The 17,564-nt window shown below is 47.8% G+C and overlaps 1 protein-coding gene and 1 long non-coding RNA gene across 2 annotated transcripts; both read left to right on the forward strand.

The window, feature by feature from the left end:
* Nucleotides 1-274: 274 nt before the first annotated feature.
* On the forward strand, nt 275-909 carry LOC148111556 (uncharacterized). The gene is made up of 2 exons (XR_015730453.1): nt 275-336; nt 448-909. It is a non-coding gene; the product is annotated as an uncharacterized LOC148111556 (long non-coding RNA).
* Nucleotides 910-3,955: 3,046 nt separating this feature from the next.
* On the forward strand, nt 3,956-16,019 carry SNX15 (sorting nexin 15). The gene is made up of 8 exons (XM_034405798.3): nt 3,956-4,276; nt 4,871-4,906; nt 5,669-5,789; nt 6,352-6,467; nt 7,952-8,141; nt 9,332-9,487; nt 13,271-13,528; nt 15,294-16,019. The coding sequence occupies exons 1-8, from the start codon at nt 4,178-4,180 to the stop codon at nt 15,398-15,400; spliced, it is 1,083 nt and encodes a 360-aa protein (XP_034261689.3). The 5' UTR covers nt 3,956-4,177; the 3' UTR covers nt 15,401-16,019.
* The last annotated feature ends 1,545 nt before the right edge of the window (nt 16,020-17,564 follow it).

Raw genomic sequence — 17,564 nt, forward strand, 5'->3', positions numbered from 1 at the left:
AACCATCGCGTGTTAAGCATCCTTGGACGAAACAGGAAGTCCAGGGGTGAAATGCTCCCGGTTCGGACCGGATCACCCGATCCGGTAACGATGGTGGCGGGGGGTTCGGAGAACCGGTAGCAAAAATCCCTGCCCCCCCCCATGCCCAGCTGAGCCGCGCGATCATCAGAGGATTTTTTATTTTTATTTTTAAACACATTTTTTCTACAACCTCTTTGGCCGAAAAAATGCTTTTAAAAGTAAAAAAAAAAAAAAGCCTCTTATGATCGCGCGGCTCAGCTGGGATCGTCAGAGGCTTTTCAAAGCATTTTTTCTATAACCTCTTCAGCCGAAGAGGTAGAAAAAATGGTTTTAAAAGAAAAAAAAAGCCTCTGCTGATCAGGCAACTCAGCTGGGATCGTCAGAGGCTTTTAAAAGCATTTTTTTACCACCTCTTCGGCCGAAGAGGTAGAAAAAATGGTTTTAAAAGTTTAAAATAAAATTGGCCACGCCCACCCAGTCACATTACACCCCACCCTACCAAGCCACGCTAACAACCGGTAGTAACAAATTTTAGATTTCACCACTGCAGGAGGTCCATATATGTTTAGGAGGGAGAGGAGGAAATTTTAAACGAGCATTATTATTATTATCTCTTATTCATTAAACGTGAAACTCAGTCAACAAAACATTTCAAAAGGTGTCACAAACACGATTGGTTGGTGCTAATGGTTGATACGGGCTGCTGCCAGCATCCTAGGTATCAACCAAGTACCTTCTTAAAATATGTGATGTTCCGAGTAGCGCAGTTTTTTGCAGTTCCGCTGGGGTTATTGCAGGAAGCTGCAATTTCTTGATGTATTGTTATTGTTGTTATTATTTTTATTTTATTCATTAAACATGAAACTCAGTCAACTGAACATTTAAAAATGGTGCTAATGGTATTATTATTATTATTATTATTATTATTATTATTATTATTATTATTATTATTATTATTATTATTATTATGGTTAATCTTTGGTGAGATTCACAGCCTTTGAGGCTGGTTAATAGCTCAGCAGCTCGAGTCCTAACCAAGGACCTAGGAACTGTTAAGGTATCGTCGGAGGATGTAAGCTGTTCCGAGTCAGGTGGTTTTTTGTAGAGTCAAAATGTTCAAGTCCGGCAAATTTAGAATTTCTAAATAGCGGGGTAGCCCTTTGGGTATTGCTCCGAGGGCTCCAATTACAATCGGGACAACACACGATTTCTTTTTCCCACAGTCGCTCAACTTCAATTTGCAAGTCCCGGTACTTTGTGATTTTTTTCTTGCTGCTTATCTTCAATCCGTGCATTACCAGGTATTGCAATATCAATGAACCATACTTTTTTCTTTTCAACTACTGTTATGTCAGGTGTGTTGTGGACCAAGTGCCTGTCAGTCTGAATCCTAAAGTCCCACAAGATCTTGAGTTTCTCATTCTCTAAAACTTTCTCAACCTGATGTTCCCAGTGGTTTTTGCTGTACTCAAATCCAAACTTCTGGCACAATTTCCAGTGAATGATCTTAGCAACGCGGTCATGGCGTTGTAGGTAGTCGGTTTGTGAAATTTTGCTGCACCCACTGATCAGGTGGTCGACTGTCTCTTCTTTTTCATTGCAGAGGCGGCATTTGCTGTTGGTGGTAACATGTTGAATTTTTGCCTTCATGCAGTTTGTGGCTAGGGCTTGTTCTTGAGCTGCCAAAATAAAGCTTTCAGTTTCTTTTTTCAGTACTCCTGATCTTAACCAGTTCCAAGTTAGTTTCTGGTCAGCTTTGCTTCAATACTTTTCAAGTATTGGCCATGCAGAGCTTTGTGTTTCCAATTTTCAGCTCGCTGCTCAATTACTTCTTTCTTATATTCTGCTTTTGTTTTAGTTGTCTTTAAAAGGCCTCCTTTATTTACTTCCTTAATCATTGGTTCTTCACTTTTCTGGATGTATTATTATTATTATTATTATTATTATTATTATTATTATTATTCAGAAAAATTACTGGGAACAGCTTCTGAATTTCATCCACATCAGCCAACTGATCAGTTTTGTTTATTTGGTATTTGAATCTGAAGGCCAGCGTGTGGGTTTCATTATTTGCTTTGTTTATTATTGTAAAAATAATCTTTTTCCATGTTGCATAACTGTCCCCAGGTTCTTAAAAACATTGAAATAACCCATCATAATCCCACTTTGCAGAGGGCAACAAATCCGCTTATTCAATCCCAGAAGCAGGAAAACATATTTTCTATTTCAAAAGTTCTTCCCACCGATTCTCTAATAAAAGAAATCTGGGTGCAGGTTTGAATAAGCCAGCTTTTTCTAGTTTGGCAATCTTTAGATGGGTGTTTCTCAACTTCGAACACTTGAAGATGGATGGACTTCAACTCCCAGAATTCCCCAGCCAGCATGTTTTAAGATGGGTGGACTTCAACTCCCAGAATTCCCCAGCCAGCATGGAGTGATCCACCTCTTCCATGGTGGGTTTGGCATACAGATGGTCCTCAACTTACAACAATTCATTTAGCGACTATTTAGTAACCATTCCAAATTAACACGGCACTAGGAAAACGACTTGACTGTTTTTCACACTTACGACCGCTGCAGGTCATATGATCAAAACTTGGACGCTTGGCAAATGACTCCTATTTAATGCCATATCCCGTGGTTCTGTGATCCCCGTTTGCGGCCTCCTGACAAGCAAAGCCAATGTGGGAAGCCAGATTCACTTAACAACCGTGTTCCTAATCTTCAACAACCACAGCGACTCACTTAACAATGCTGGCAAGAAAGTGTCGTAAAACAGGTCACAGCTCACTAATCGCTTAGCGGCAGGCGTTTTGGGGCTCAACGGCGGTCATAAATCGAGGATTCCCTGCGTTTATTTATTCCTTTTCAAGATTTGCATCCTTCCTGCTCCCCCCTTCCACAATCTGGGGAATTCTGGGAGTCGATATCCAAGGTTAAAGTTTGAGAAACTCAAACTCAAGCTTGGGTGGGGGGGGGTTGGACTAGATGACCTCCAAGGTCCCAATATCCCAAGGAGCCGGACGGCTCCTGATCTCCGCTCCTTCCGTCGGGACCTGAAGACTTGGCTGTTCAAGCAAATAGGCTGACTCTGATTCTGGGTTTTATTATTTGTTATTTATTAGTTAATTTGGTTTAAAATGGGATTTTGTTGTACATGTTTTTAACTTGTGTTCGCCACCCTGAGTCCTTCTGGAGAAGGGCAGCATATAAATACAAGAAAGAAAGAAAGAAAAGAAAGGAAGGAAGGAAGGAAGGAAGGAAAGAAGGAAGGAAGGAAGGAAGGAAGGAAGACGAGGGAGAGAAAGAAAGAGAGAAAGAAAGAAAGAAAAAAGAAAGAAAGAAAGGAGAAAAAAGTGAGAGAGATGGAAAATTGGAAAGACAGAAGAACGGAAGGAAGGAAGGAGAAAGAAAGAGAAAGAAAGAAAGAAAGAAAAGAGAAAAAAGTGAGAGATGGAAAATTGGAAAGACAGAAGAACGGAAGGAAGGAAGGAGAAAGAAAGAAAGAAAGAAAAAGAAAGAAAGAAAAGAAGAGAAAAAAAGTGAGAGAGATGGAAAATTGGAAAGACAGAAGAACGGAAGGAAGGAAGGAGAAAGAAAGAGAAAGAAAGAAAGAAAAAGAAAGGAAGAAGAGAAAAAAAGTGAGAGAGATGGAAAATTGGAAAGACAGAAGAACGGAAGGAAGGAAGGAGAAAGAAAGAAAAAGAAAGAAAGAAAGAAAGAAAGAAAAAGAAAGAAAGAAAGAGAGAAAGAAAGAAAGAATGTATTAATCTGTAAAACTCTGCAGCTGGGGATGGAGGTGGAAAGCCCAACTTCCCAGCTTTTCCCCCCTCCTCCAATGCTTTGGAATTCGGGGAGTGGTCCTTTGCAAGATTCCCCTGAGGGGGCGCCAGGTTGGAGAAAGAAAAACGATCCTCGTTCTTTGTTCTTTTTTGCCCAATCGGGAACTTGGCCCACGATCCCTAAACGCCGAACTCGCAGGGTTGTCCTTTGCAGACGCTCCCTTGGATTAGCGCCGCAGAGAGGAAAGGCAGGGTTTGGATGCGCATGCGCCCTGCAGGACACCCCCCTTCGGGCAGCGCGCGGACTTTTTTTCCTCCTCTTCGGCCCCAGCCCTGGATTTAAAGGGGCCGCGTCGCCCAAAAAGGCTCCCGGGATGTCCCGTCGGGCGAAGGAGGAGTTTCATCGCTCCTACGCGGTCAGCGACCCCCGCAGCCACCCCAAAGGCTACACCGAGTATAAAGTCACGGCTAAAGTGAGGAAGGGGTTTGCAAAGAGGAGCCCCCCCATCCTCCTCCCCAGGCAGGGTGGGGGGTCCCCCTCCCCAAAAGCATGCAAATGTGGGGGGGGGGTGTTGCAGCAGCAGCCAGAGAAGCAAAAAAAAAAAAAAGGAGGGAATAGTTTCAGGAGCATGTGCAGAGAGCCGGGAGCAGAGAGGAGCTGGTTTTCCTTTTTGCATTTATTTATTTGATTTATTTTTTTTTGCAAAAAGGGTTGGGGGCTGCTTTCCCTCCTCCTCCCTCCCTCCCCAGCCTGTCCCTTGGCAGAGGTGTGAGTGTGTAATATGTGTGTAATGTGTGTGCACCGCCAGGCGGTGCAATGGGGCTGCCAGTGGGGAGATTGAGGGGGGGGGAGGAGGAAATTGCTGGGGTTGCAATTGCTGGGGGGCCCCCAGAGAGCATCTGGACATGCAGGAGGGAGCTTGCTTTGGAGCTGGCATCCTGCTCTGTGCCAACCGCCACTCCCTGGCATTCTTCAACCATCAGGGAGGGCAAAATTTGGCAAAGGCGCCGATTTGACTTTTCGTCCTCCTGTTTTATCTCTCTCTTTTTTTTTTTTCCCCTTCCAGTTTGTCTCAAAGGCGAATCCGGATGACACCAAGGAGGTACGTGAAGGACCCAGCCTGCCAAGGGGAAGGCAGTAACACTAACAGAGTTGGAAGGCACCTTGGAGGTCATCCAGTCCAACCCCCTGCTCACCTGTACTAGGGATTCGAACCGCCGAACGGCCGACCTTTCTGATCGACAAGCTCAGCGTCTTAGCCACTGAGCCGCCTAGTCAGGCTATGAGGCAGGAGTAACCCTTTGCACAACACACTGTCCCAAGATCGGCGGGCTGGTGGAGGGGCTTAGCGGCTGGATTCACACACAGCACCCTTAGTGGATGCCTCAAGCAGCCGTTTTCCGGGGTTTATGGTTGCCAATTCTCCGAGGACACTGATCAGGGTCAGTTGCAAATCTCCTATCGCAGGCAGGGGGTTGGACTAGAAGACCTCCAAGCTCCCTTCTAACCCTATTATTCTATATTCTTCCGTCACAACAGCCCTGTGAGGTAGATTGTTGAAAAAAGAGGTTCTTATACCTTAAGGGGTGTGTGTGTGTGTGTGTAGAAACGAGATCTGGCTGATGCACGATAATGGTGTTTTCTCCAATCTTAGCACCTTGACGATGGGCGGACTTCAACTCCCAGAATTCCCCAGCCGGCATGAAATGGACTCCACATGCCGGCAGGGGAATTCTGGGAGTTGAAGTCCGCCCGTCTGAAAATCGCCGACATTCTAGAAACACCGCACTGCCTTTCATCACCAACGCCTTCAGGCACACAGCCACGAATTGTCCGTTTGTCTGAATCGCTTCGCATCCCGCAGATCGTGGTCTGGAAGAGATACAGCGACTTTAAGAAGCTGCACGCCGACCTGGCGTACACCCATCGCAACCTCTTCCGGCGCATGGAGGATTTCCCCGCTTTCCCGCGGGCTCAGGTCTTCGGTGAGTCCACGAATGACCCCTCGCCCGGTTTTGCAGCCCAGGGGAGGAAAAAAATCACCAGATTTTGGGGGAGCCGTTCAGCTCCCTTCCTCTCCTTTTCCCCCCAACCGGCTGTCTTCCCGGGGACTACAATGCCGCTAATCCCCAGCCATTAAGGTAAAGGTAAAGGTTCCCGTCGCACATATGTGCTAGTCGTTCCCGACTCTAGGGGGCGGTGCTCATCTCTGTTTCAAAGCCGGAGAGCCAGCGCTGTCCGAAGACGTCTCCGTGGTCATGTGGCCGACATGACTCAACGCCAAAGGCGCACGGAAGGCTGTTCCCTTCCCACCAAAGGTGGTCCCTATTTTTCTACTTGCATTTTTTTTTACGTGCTTTCGAACTGCTAGGTTGGCAGAAGCTGGGACGAGTCACGGGAGCTCACCCCGTTACGCGGTGCTAGGGATTCGAACCGCTGAACTGCCGAACCCTTTCGATCGACAAGCTCAGCGTCTTAGCCACTGAGCCACCCGCGTCACCCAGCCATTTAGGAATCTCTCAAACCTTGCTCCCAAATCTTCCGCAGGCCGATTTGAGCCCGAGGTGATCGAAGAGCGGCGAAAAGCGGCGGAAGACATGCTCCACTTCACCATACCTATCCCGGCCTTAAATAACAGCCCCCAGCTGAAGGAATTCTTCCGGGTATCTTCATTTATTTATTCTGCGTTTATTTTGGACGCGTGGCAGCTCAGCGAACAAGAGCCACGTAGGGTGGGAAATGGGGGGGGGGCTGACTGTGCATTGCACAATCGTGGTTTGGCAGGAACCCTGCTTCGGGTGGCAAAGTTTATAGCGGGTCCTTAATCTTGAATTTTTATTCTATAAAAGCCGCCCAGAGTCGCTGGGACCTGAGATGGGTGGCAAATAAATTTCATAATGGATAAATAAATACAGGTTGGTCCTCCACTTACGACCCCAATCGAGCCCAGAATTTATGACGCTAAGTGAGACCTTTGTTTGGTGAGTTTCGTCCCATTCTGCAACCTTTCTTGCCACGTCTGTTAATCGCTGCTGTTGTTAAAGTGAGTCACCTGGTCGTTAAGTGAATCCGGCTTCCCTCGTTGACTTTGTTCGTCAGAAAGTCGCAAAAGGAGATCGCGTGACCAAACGCCCCCCCCCCCCCAGGATACTGCAACCGTCATAACTATGAGACAGTTGTCAAGCAGCTGGATGTAAATCCCTGGGGATGCTGCCACAGTCATAAGTGTGAAAGATGGTCGTAAGTCACTTTTTTCAGTGCCTTCGTAGCTTCGAATGGTGGGCGTGGCAGGGGGAGGATACTGCAAAATCCCCATTCCCTCCCCACTCCAGGGGAAGGATACTGCAAAATCCCCATTCCCTCCCCGCTCCAGGGGAAGGATACTGCAAAATCTCCATTCCCTCCCGACTCCAGGGGGAAGGACACTGCAAAATCTCCATTCCCTCCCCACTCCAGGGGAAGGATATTGCAAAACCTCCATTCCCACCCCACTCTGGGGCCAGTCGGTTCTCCGAACTACTCAAAATTTCCTCTACCGGTTCTCCAGAACCTACTGAATACCTCCTCTGCATTAAACTCAGGGTTTCCCCATCTGATGAATCCTAAAGTATGTGTACTTCAACTCCCAGAATTCCCCCCCGGGGCAACTGACGTGCATACAGTTCAAAGGGAATTCTGGGAGTTGAAGTCCACGCATACCTGAAAGTTTCCTGGGGTGAGAATTAAACCAGGATTAAACCAGGATACGGTTTGATACCCTGTACTCAACCGTTGAATTTTCTACCAAAAAGCTGATGCAACATACTTAGGCCAGCCAATTTGCATTTCTTTTTATTTCCGCTTTCCTGCAAAAAACCCCCACAAAAATCCCATTACGGAGAATGGATTCACTTAACAACTGTACATTCACTTAGTGACCACTGCAAAAAAAAATATTATTTTTTTAAAAAATCAGGTCTGGTGACATGTTGTCTCCCGATTTATAGCCGCAATGGCTTATGGTCCTAATTCCAGGCTCAACTACGGTCACAAGCCGAGGACTACCCATAGTTTTGACTCCCCTTGGTGCCCAAATCCAGAAGGTGGCAAACTCAGCGCCTCGGTTCCCTGGGTTGTGTGAAAGTAGTGGCTTGCTTTGTCCTTACAGGGCGGAGAGGGCCAGAGCAGTCCCAGGCAATGGGAGTTGCCTTCGCTGCCCCTCCCTCTCATCCCGGTGCCCACGGCTGGAGTCGAGCAGGGCGAGGAGGCCCTGGGGCTGGTTCAGGATGATGGGCTGTTGCTGTATCCGGAGCCAGCCAGCAAAGATGGCGTCTCTAAGCCCCAAATGGAGAACCGAGGTACCCCCTTTTAAGGCTCTTGATTCCAATATGAGAAAGGTTGAAAATAGCACTTCCTTCCTCCCTCCCTCCCTCCCGGCTTCTCTCTCATTTCATTCCTTTTTTCTGCCTTTCTTTTTCCTTTCTTCTCTCCTTCCCCTCCCTCTTTCCTTCTCTCTCCCTTCCTTTTCCTTTTTTCTCCTTCTCTCCTTTCCTTCCCCTTCCTTCCTTTTTTTCTTTTTTACCTGCCTTCCTTCCTTTTTCCTTCTTTCCTGCCTTCCTTCTTTCTTTTTTTCTATCTTCCTTCCTTCCTGCTCTCCGTTCGTTCTTTTCTCCTTCCTTCCTTCCTTCTTTCCTGCCTTCTTTCTATCTATCTATCTATCTTCCTTCCTTCTTTTCTTCCTGGTCTCCCTTCATTCTTTTCTCCTTCCTTCTCTCCTTTTCTTCCCCTTCCTTCCTTCTCTCTCCCTTCCTTTTCCTTTTTTTCCCTTCCTTCTCTCCTTTCCTTCCCCTTCCTTCTTTCCTTTTTCCTTCTTTCCCGCCTTCCTTCTTTTTCTATCTTTCTTCCTTCCCTTCCTCTTTCTCTCCCTTTGTTCTTTTTCTCCTTCCTTCTCCCCTTTCCTTCCCCTTTCTTCCTTTTTTCCTTCTTTCCTGCCTTTTTTCTTTCTTTACCTTCCTTCCTTCCTGCTCTCCGTTCGTTCTTTTCTCCTTCCTTCCTTCTTTTCCTTTCCTGCCTTCCTTCTATCTTCCTTCCTCCCTTCATTCTTTTCTTCTTCCTTCTCTCCTTTCCTTCCCTTTTCTTCCTTCTCTCTCTCCCTTCCTTTCCTTTTTTCTGCCTTCCTTTTCTTCTTTCCTTTTCCTCCCTCCCTCCCTGCTCTCTTCATTCTTTTTCTCCTTCCTTCTTTCCTTTCCTTCCCCTTCCTTCCTTCCCCTCCCTTCCTTCCTTCCTGCTCTCCCTTCATTCTTTTTCTCCTTCCTTCTCTCCTTTCCTTCCCCTTCCTTTTTCTTTTTTCTGCCTTCTTCCTGCCTGGTGAATTCTGGGAGTTGGAAGTCCACCCATCTTAAAGCTGCCGACATTTCGGTCTGATGAATCGCATGTCTGCAGCCATTTGGGGACCTAATCTTAAGGTTCCGTAATCTCCGCCCTAGATGAGGAGTTTACTAGAAGGTTGTGCTGCTGTTGCTTCTACTGACTGATGCTTCTACCACAGAGGGGACCTCGGATGCTGTGGAACAAGAGGAAGATCTGGATGCCCTCTTTGCCTTCCGGGAGGAAGACGAGGAAGAAGAAGCCAAGAACGACTCGCCTTCTCACTGCCTCTTATCGGTCCAAGAATTAGCCCTCTTTGACCCCTTCTCCAAAAATGGTAGGTGTTGTGGCCCACCAGCGGCCAGCAGAGCTGGCAGCAGAGTCAGACAATGAGGAGGTTGGGGAGGAACGTGGGCCAGTCCTGGAGTCTGGGGAAGGCTCGGATGAGGGCTCTGCGTCGGAGGCAGAGAGGGGGCCAAGGCCATCTGGTAGTTCTTTGCTGCCTCCGGAGTCTGACATCAGCGAGGCAGAAAAACAGCGGGAGCCTGTTCCCAGTGTGCGCATGCGCAGAGCTGCCAGAAGACAGGAAAAATTAAGAAAACAGGGTCGACTCGGGAGTAAGGCTTGGAGATGATTGGCCCCTCCCACAAGACATAAAAGAGGAGCGAATGGGACGTGAGCTTTTGCAGGAAGCAATGCGTTCATCTGGTCGGTAAAAGCTCTGTTTGACTCTGTGCTAAGTTTGGCCTTGTCCTGCGTGTGGCAATTAGTTTTCTGGCAGCATTCCAAAGGAGATTTATTTTTATTTTATTTTATATTGGATTTCTATACCACCCTTCTCCCTGAGGACTCAGGGCGGTGTACAGCCAGATTAAAAAACATGCAGAACAAATATTAAAAACAATTAAAAGATATATAAATTTGGCCCAATTAAAACTCATTTACCAATTAAAAACGTTTAAAACATTTAAAAACAGTTAAAAATTTCATCTTAAGCCAGCCCGGCTTGTTTAAATAAATGGGTTTTAAGGGCGCGACGGAAGGCACTGAGGTCTTGGATTCTTCTTATCTCTGGGGGTAGCTGATTCCAGAGGGTGGGAGCCCCCACAGAGAAGGCTCTCCCCCTGGGGGTCACCAGCCTACATTGTCTGGCTGATGGCACCCCGAGGAGGCCCTCTCTGTGGGAGCGCACGGGTCGATGGGAGGTCGTTGGTAGCAGCAGGCGGTCTCGAAGATAGCTAGGCCCTATGCCATGGAGCGCTTTAAAGGTGATAACCAACACCTTGAAGCGCACCCGGAAGACCACTGGGAGCCAGTGCAGCTCGCGCAGGAGCAGTGTTACATGGGAGCGCCATGCTGCTCCCGTCACTACCCGTGCTGCTGCGTTCTGGACCAGTTGGAGCCTCCGGGTGCTCTTCAAGGGGAGCCCCATGTAGAGAGCGTTACAGTAATCAAGGCGAGAGGTGACGAGGGCGTGAGTGACTGTGCACAGGGAATCCCGATCAAGAAAGGGCCGCAACTGGCGAATCAGGCGAACCTGACAAAAGGTCCCCCTGGTTACAGCCGTCAGATGTTCCTCCAAGGACAGCTGCATATCCAGGAGGACTCCCAGATTGCGAGCCCTCTCTGTGGGGGCCAATGACTCGCCCCCAATAGTCAGTGATGGAGTCAACTGACTATATCGGGATGCCGGGAGCCACAGCCACTCAGTCTTGGATGGGTTGAGCCTGAGCCTGTTCCTCCCCATCCAGATCCATACAGCCTCCAGGCACTGGGACATCACTTCAAGGGCATCATTGGGGTGGCCTGGGGTGGAGATGTACAGCTGAGTATCATCAGCGTACTGATGGTATCTCACCCCAAAGCCACGGATGATCTCGCCCAGCGGCTTCACATAAATGTTGAACAGGAGGGGCGAGAGGACCGACCCCTGAGGCACTCCACATATAAGAGGCCTCGAGGTCGACCTCTGCCCCCCTGCCAACACGAACTGCGACCGGTCAGAGAGAAAGGAGGAGAACCACCGTAACACGGTGCCCCCCATCCCCAACTCTTCCAACTGGTGCAGCATTATACCATGGTCGATGGTATCAAAAGCCGCTGAGAGGTCTAACAGGACCAGAACAGAGGAACAACCCCTGTCCCGAGCCCTCCAGAGATCATCAACCAACGCGACCAATGCCGTTTCTGTGCTGTGCCCAGACCTGAAACCCGACTGGAACGGATCTAGATAAGATGTTTCCTCCAGGAATTGCGGAAACTGTCGTGCGACCACACTCTCAACAACCTTCGCCATAAAGCGAAGGTTGGAGACAGGACGATAGTTGGCCAATATTGCCGGATCCAGGGACGGCTTCTTGAGGAGAGGCCTCACCACCGCCTCTTTCAAGGCGGTGGGGAAGTAACCCTCACTCAACGAAGCGTTGATAACACCCTGGAGCCAGCCTCGTGTAACCTCCCGGGAAGATGAGGTGTGTGTTTATAAACATTCCCCTGAAAGACTGTTTGAGAAGCCTGTCGGACTGGGAATGACAATAATTCACAGCCGTCTGAATTCAAGAGGTTTGCCGGGACTAAGTTTGTGCTGTATACTTTCTAAGGAAGCCTAGGTCAGAACAGTAGCTAGGTAGATGAAGATCCACCAACAGTACGTCTCCATGTGCAGGCATGGTGGTCTGTGAGCTAAGACACGGATAAGGGGGGAATCTCCCCATGGAACATAGAATCCCAGGTATGGAAGGGACCTCAGAGGTCTTCTAGCCCAACCTCCAAGGCAGGAAAAACCTTACACCATCCTACCCAAACGATTGTCCCATCTATTTTTGAAAGCCTCCAGTGATGGAGCACCAGTGGTGAAATGCAGCTGGTTCTATCCGGTTTGTGCAAGTCGGTAGCGCTGGCGGCAGGTGGTTCGGCGACCTGGTAGTGGTGGCGGGAGGAGGCTCCAACCCCCACCCCAAACCAGAATGTCATCACGTCCTGGTTTTGACCCTCTGAGCATGTGCAAAAGGCTTTGCGTATGCGCAGACAATGGCACACGCGTGAGTGAAGCGAGCGCATGTGTTGATGACAGCGTGCGGGTAGCGAGCCGGTAGGAAAGGTAAGTGCATTTTACCCCTGTGGCAAGCCGTTCCACTGGTTAATTGTTCTCACTGTCGGGAAATTTCCCTTTAGTTCTAGGTTGGACCTTGCCGTGATAAGTTTCCATCCGTTAATTTTTGTCCTGGCCTCAGGTGGTTTGGAGATTAAGTCAATCCCCTCTTTTCTGTGACAGCCCCTCAAGAATTGGAAGACATGTCCATTATGTTCCCCCCCCCCCAATTGTCTCTTTGTTAGACTAACCAGCAGGGTCTCCAAACATGGTAACTTTTAAGACTTGTGGACTTCAACTCCCAAAATTGGACTGCGCCCGGGGAGAGTGAAACATCTGCCGCTACCTAGGATTGAACTCTCAACCTTCCGAACGGGAGGCGATTAGCTTCACCACTAGGCCACCACAACGCTCAGCTCCATCCAGCCACCCCGACTCTACCCTGAATTAGTTATGGAATGAGAGTCGTTAAAGGAGGCACTTGGGAATGTGCCGACATGAAGCTCCTAATAACTGGATTTCTTTTGAAGCTTGGCTGGAGACTCACGATAGCAAGCCAGCTCTGACCCTACATAATTTACGCTCCAGTTATGACCCTGTTTCCCCCCTCCCCACAGGGCGTGTCATCAATCACATTCGCCAACAGAGCAATTTCGAGGTTTGTAGAGGTCACTCCCCTCGGTTGCTGTAGGTAACCCTGGGATACAGCCTTGAGAGAGATAAGCATGGAATGTGCATCTGTCTTTGGCTGCTGTGACATTTCACCAGTTTTCCATACCCCCCGAAGAGGCCAGGGATGCTTTGCGAGTTGACACTCCCCATCCTAGCTGGGGAATTCTGGGAGCTGAAGACCACAAGTCTTAAAAGTTGCCAAGTTTGGAGGCCCCTGGACTAGACATACCTCGTTCCCTCAACCGTTCCTCATATAATTTAGCCTCCAGATCATTCACCATCTTTGTTGATCTTCTGGCCATCTCCTTCTCTAGCCAGTTGAGCATCTTCCCATCCGTTCTTTTCCTTCTGATCCAGCTTCTACTGCCACCGGTCTCTCCCACGGAGAAGGTCTGGCTTCTCTGGAGGCCTCAGGGACCAAACCGGAACTCCTGCTCAGCGTGGACACGACGCAGAATCTCGAGGCAGAAGGTACCACTTTGGATCCCGGCAGGTATCTGCCCCAAGCGACGGAGAGGATCCGGCAAGCTGTGTTGTGCGAAGCGTCCAAGGACTACCAGGCGGCTTTTCGCGGCTACCGTAGCGGAGTTGACTTGCTCCTTCAGGGTCTGCAAGGTACGTTGAGTTGAGTAGGTGGGTCTCTTCGGCTTCTGGGATTTTTTTCCAATCTGGAGAGAAGTTTGGTCCCTGGAGAAGCGCTGAGCCCAACTGGAACCAAAGTTTAATCCAGGTAGCAACTGTTCTTGGCTGCTCCGTCTTGTAGCAATCCCGGTCTGAGTGTGATGTTCTGCCCCAGCTACGGACCCCAAAGAAGGCAGCACACACAAAGTCCTTTTAAACTTTAGTTTACTAAATAAACCAGTTTTTTACAACAACAGCTGTTAATTAACTGCATTAACAGCCGCCAAGAATTCAAATAATAATACTGAAAGCATACTGTGGTTGGCAGAATGCCCAGAAGCAATTTGCAGGAAGCTGATAAGATAAGCAAGACAAGACACGAAGGTATGTGAACAAAGTTGTTCCCTGCAAATTGCTTCAGTCGGTGTTCCTCCTTAAATAGGCTAAGGGAGTGGCCAATTAGCCCCAAGCCTTACTCTCTAGGAGACCTCCTTCTGAGGAGCCACTCCTGCCTTTTGGCAGCTCTGCTTGCTTGTGCATCGAGAAGAGGCTCCTCGTCGTCTTCCTCTTCACTTATGGAAGCTTCTGGAGGTTCTGAAGGCCCTGGCTGAATCCCCGCCTCTGGCACCACATCTTCTCCAGCCTCCTCACTGTCCGACTCGAGCGCCGGCTGCACAGGCTGCTGGCGCAGCACCACACCAGCCTCCTCGCTGTCGGAATCAGCTACTAGCTGCACAGGCCACTGATGGGCCACAACAGCGTGATGTGTGAATATGGATACTGAACCAACAGGCTGAGTTGGTGCAATAGGCAAACGTAAGGAAAAAATATCATTAACTAAGGTTAACACTTAACCAAGTTTATTATGTTGTGAAAGTGTAGCTGCTCTGTCTTTTACCAATCTTGGTTTGAGTGTGTGGTGTGAAAGCGGCCATTGATGCTAGGCCAGGAGAGGGCAGTTCTTCGAAGCTGGTCGCCTGTAACAGGTAGTCCTCGACTTACAACAGTTCATTTAGTGACCGAAGTTACAACGGCACTAAAAATGGCACCATTTTTCACATGAAGGAAGACCGTTGTAACATCCCCACAGTTGTCACGCGATTTACATTTGGATGCCCGACAGCCGACTCACATTTATGACGGTCGCTGTGTCCCAGGGGGTCACGTGATCTCTTTTTGCGACCGTCTGACAAGCAAAGTCGATGGGGAGGCCGGATTCACTTAACAAACCGGTTACGACCGTGTTCCTAATTTAAACGGCTGCAACGATTCGCTTGACAAAAGGTGGCAAGGAAAGTTGTAAAAAAAGGGGCAAAACTCACTTAACAGATGTCTCATTTAACAACCTACATTTTGGACTCAATGGTGGTTGTAAGTCGAGGACTACCTGTACTCTGCTAAATGCTTCGAGCTGCTGTTTGACATTTTGGGGGGTTTTTTGCTGGTCAGATTCCAGGTCTAAGTGAGTGGTGGAGTAGCCTAGAAAGGGAGCTCGCCTCACAATCAGGAGGCTGTGAGTTCGATCCTAGGTAGAGGCAGATATTTCTCTCTCTGGACACAATGAGAATTTATCTGCTGAATATAACTCCGCATTGGCGACAGGAAGAGCATCCGGCCAGTAAAACACTCAGCTCCATTTAGTTGCCCAGACTCCACCCTGCGAGGAATTATGGGGTTGTTAAAAGATGATGATGATGATGATTCTGGGGTCCAAGTGAGAGCCACCAAAAAGACATCCAATATGTCTTCCCGTTCGCAGGCGATACCAATCCAGCCCGCAGGGAAGCGGTGAAGAAGAAGACGGCGGAATACCTCCAGAGGGCCGAAGAAATCTTCCAGCAACATTTGAAGCATCTGGAACTGTGACTTCCCAATTCCGCCGCGAGTCGCTTGTATTTATTTCCTGCCGTTCTGCATTTGGGCCTTTTCCAAGCCTCCTCCGCCCTCAATCCCAGATTCTGAACGTTAAACCTGGGCGAAAAATAACCTTGGGGACTTTCTCTGCCCTTCAGGGAGGGGTGAGGGGGAGTCGAGGTTGTCCGAAAGGGCTTCGGTTTACACAGTTGTCTGAATGTGGAATTTCTCGTTTCAGTTGATTCCACTTCAGAGGTTTTGCCAAAGTCCCTGCGTGTTAAAAACTTCAAGCAGGTTGGCTTTATCCAAGCAGGGGAACAAGGTTAGCGGGTTGTGTGAATGCAGAGCCAAACATCTAGAGAAGGAATTCTTTATTATTATTATTTATTTTTTTTGCAACTCCTCTTTAGAAGTGCCTTCGTTTCTTGAGCTGGCTGCGAATCCGTGTCGATTGTCCAGTAATTGCTGTGGACGTCCAGAGCGACACAATCCCAGAGAGAGAGAGAGAGAGAAAATATTCTGAGATCATTGAGCAGAAATATCTTCCCCAAAAAACAGAAGGCAAGAGAATAAAGAGGTCTGAAATGTTTGGTCCAGGGAGAGAAATAATTCTGCGTATTTTCACCCGGAACGCTTCCAGCCTTTATGTTTACTTTTCCAATTCATTTATGTATTTTTTTTTTTTAATTTGATTTATATGCCGCCCTTCTCCGGAGACTCAGGGTGGCTTACAGTGCGTTAAGCAATAGCCTTCATACTTTTGTATATTTTTTTTTATACAAAGTCAGCTTATTGCCCCCACAATCTGGGTCCTCAATTTACCTACCTTAGAAAGGATGGAAGGCTGAGTCAACCTTAAGCCTGGCAAGATTCGAACTTACTTTAATTGCAGACAGCTGGTGTTAAATTGCAGTGCCTTGTCTGCAGAGCTATCCAGGCTATTTATTTGATTGTTAAATTTCTTTGCTGCCCATCTTACGGTTTAAGGCAACTCAGTTGCAGGGGTGAAATGCTACCGGTTCGCACCAATTCCCACGAACCGGTAGCAAAATAAAAAACAAACCTACCAGTTCATCCAAATGGGCATTTCCGACGATCAGCTGTGCCACATGATTTATATTCCCTAGAAAGCAGGAAATTCTGCTTTCTGGCAGATTTAAATCGGGCGGCACAGCTGTTCCATCCCCCCTCGCTGTTTTACTTACCTTCAAACAGCTCCTTTTTCTGTATGCATGCAGCGCGCATCTGGCGTGCACCACGCATGCGCAAACAGCAAACTGCTGGCAACCCGCGGAAGATTTCACGACCGCTCGGTTGCCTCCCCCAAGTGTGTTGGGACACCCGCTGCCCAAATTCCAAGCTGTTTTATCTCTTTGAGGATTACACTATGCTTGGTTCTCCCCGTGTTTGGGCCAAAAAAAGTGGAATTCAGGGTGATAATCCTCGGAATTTCAAATCAAAGATCGGACGTGGAGGGAAAGTTTACAATTCAGTGGTGATTGGGACCAAATTTCTCTTCAATTTGAATGAATGAATGATTAATGAATGGCAATTAATAATTACTCTAAGAAATACCGGTTACAGGTAGTCCTCAACTTATGACCACAATGGAGCTCAGCATTTCTGTTGCTAAGCGAGGCAGTCGCTAAGTGAGTTTTTACGCCCCATTTTACGACTTTTCTTGCCACAGTCGTTAAGCGAATGGTAAGATGGTAAGTTAGTAATCTGATTTCCCCCTTGACTTTGCTGTTCAGAAAGTCCCGTGACCCCCCGGGACATGGCAACCGTCATAAGTACATGCCAGTTGCCAAGCGTCTTTATTTTGATCATGTGACCACGGGGATACGGGTGTAAGTGTGAAAACTGGTCATAAGTCACTTTTTTCAGTGCCGTTGTAACTTCAAACGGTCATTAAATATGGACTGTTGTAAGTCGAGAACTACCTGTATAAGCTCAGACAAGCACTAAATCTCTTGCTTCGTTTGTGTAATACGCTAAATTCGGTTAATTTTATGTGGAATTATTTTTCTTTACAGCTTCACAGATTGTGCTAAAATCCAGCTTCTCCAGTTCATTTGTGGTCTTACCTTTGATAACAGGTGTGCCTGTTACCAAATTTTATGCTAATAAAATTTTAATTAATTAATTTAATTTATTAATTAATTACATTTTTAAT

Source organism: Pantherophis guttatus, chromosome 18, assembly GCF_059756535.1.
Source record: "Pantherophis guttatus breed Tessera chromosome 18, ASM5975653v1, whole genome shotgun sequence".
NCBI classification, from domain to species: domain Eukaryota; kingdom Metazoa; phylum Chordata; class Lepidosauria; order Squamata; family Colubridae; genus Pantherophis; species Pantherophis guttatus.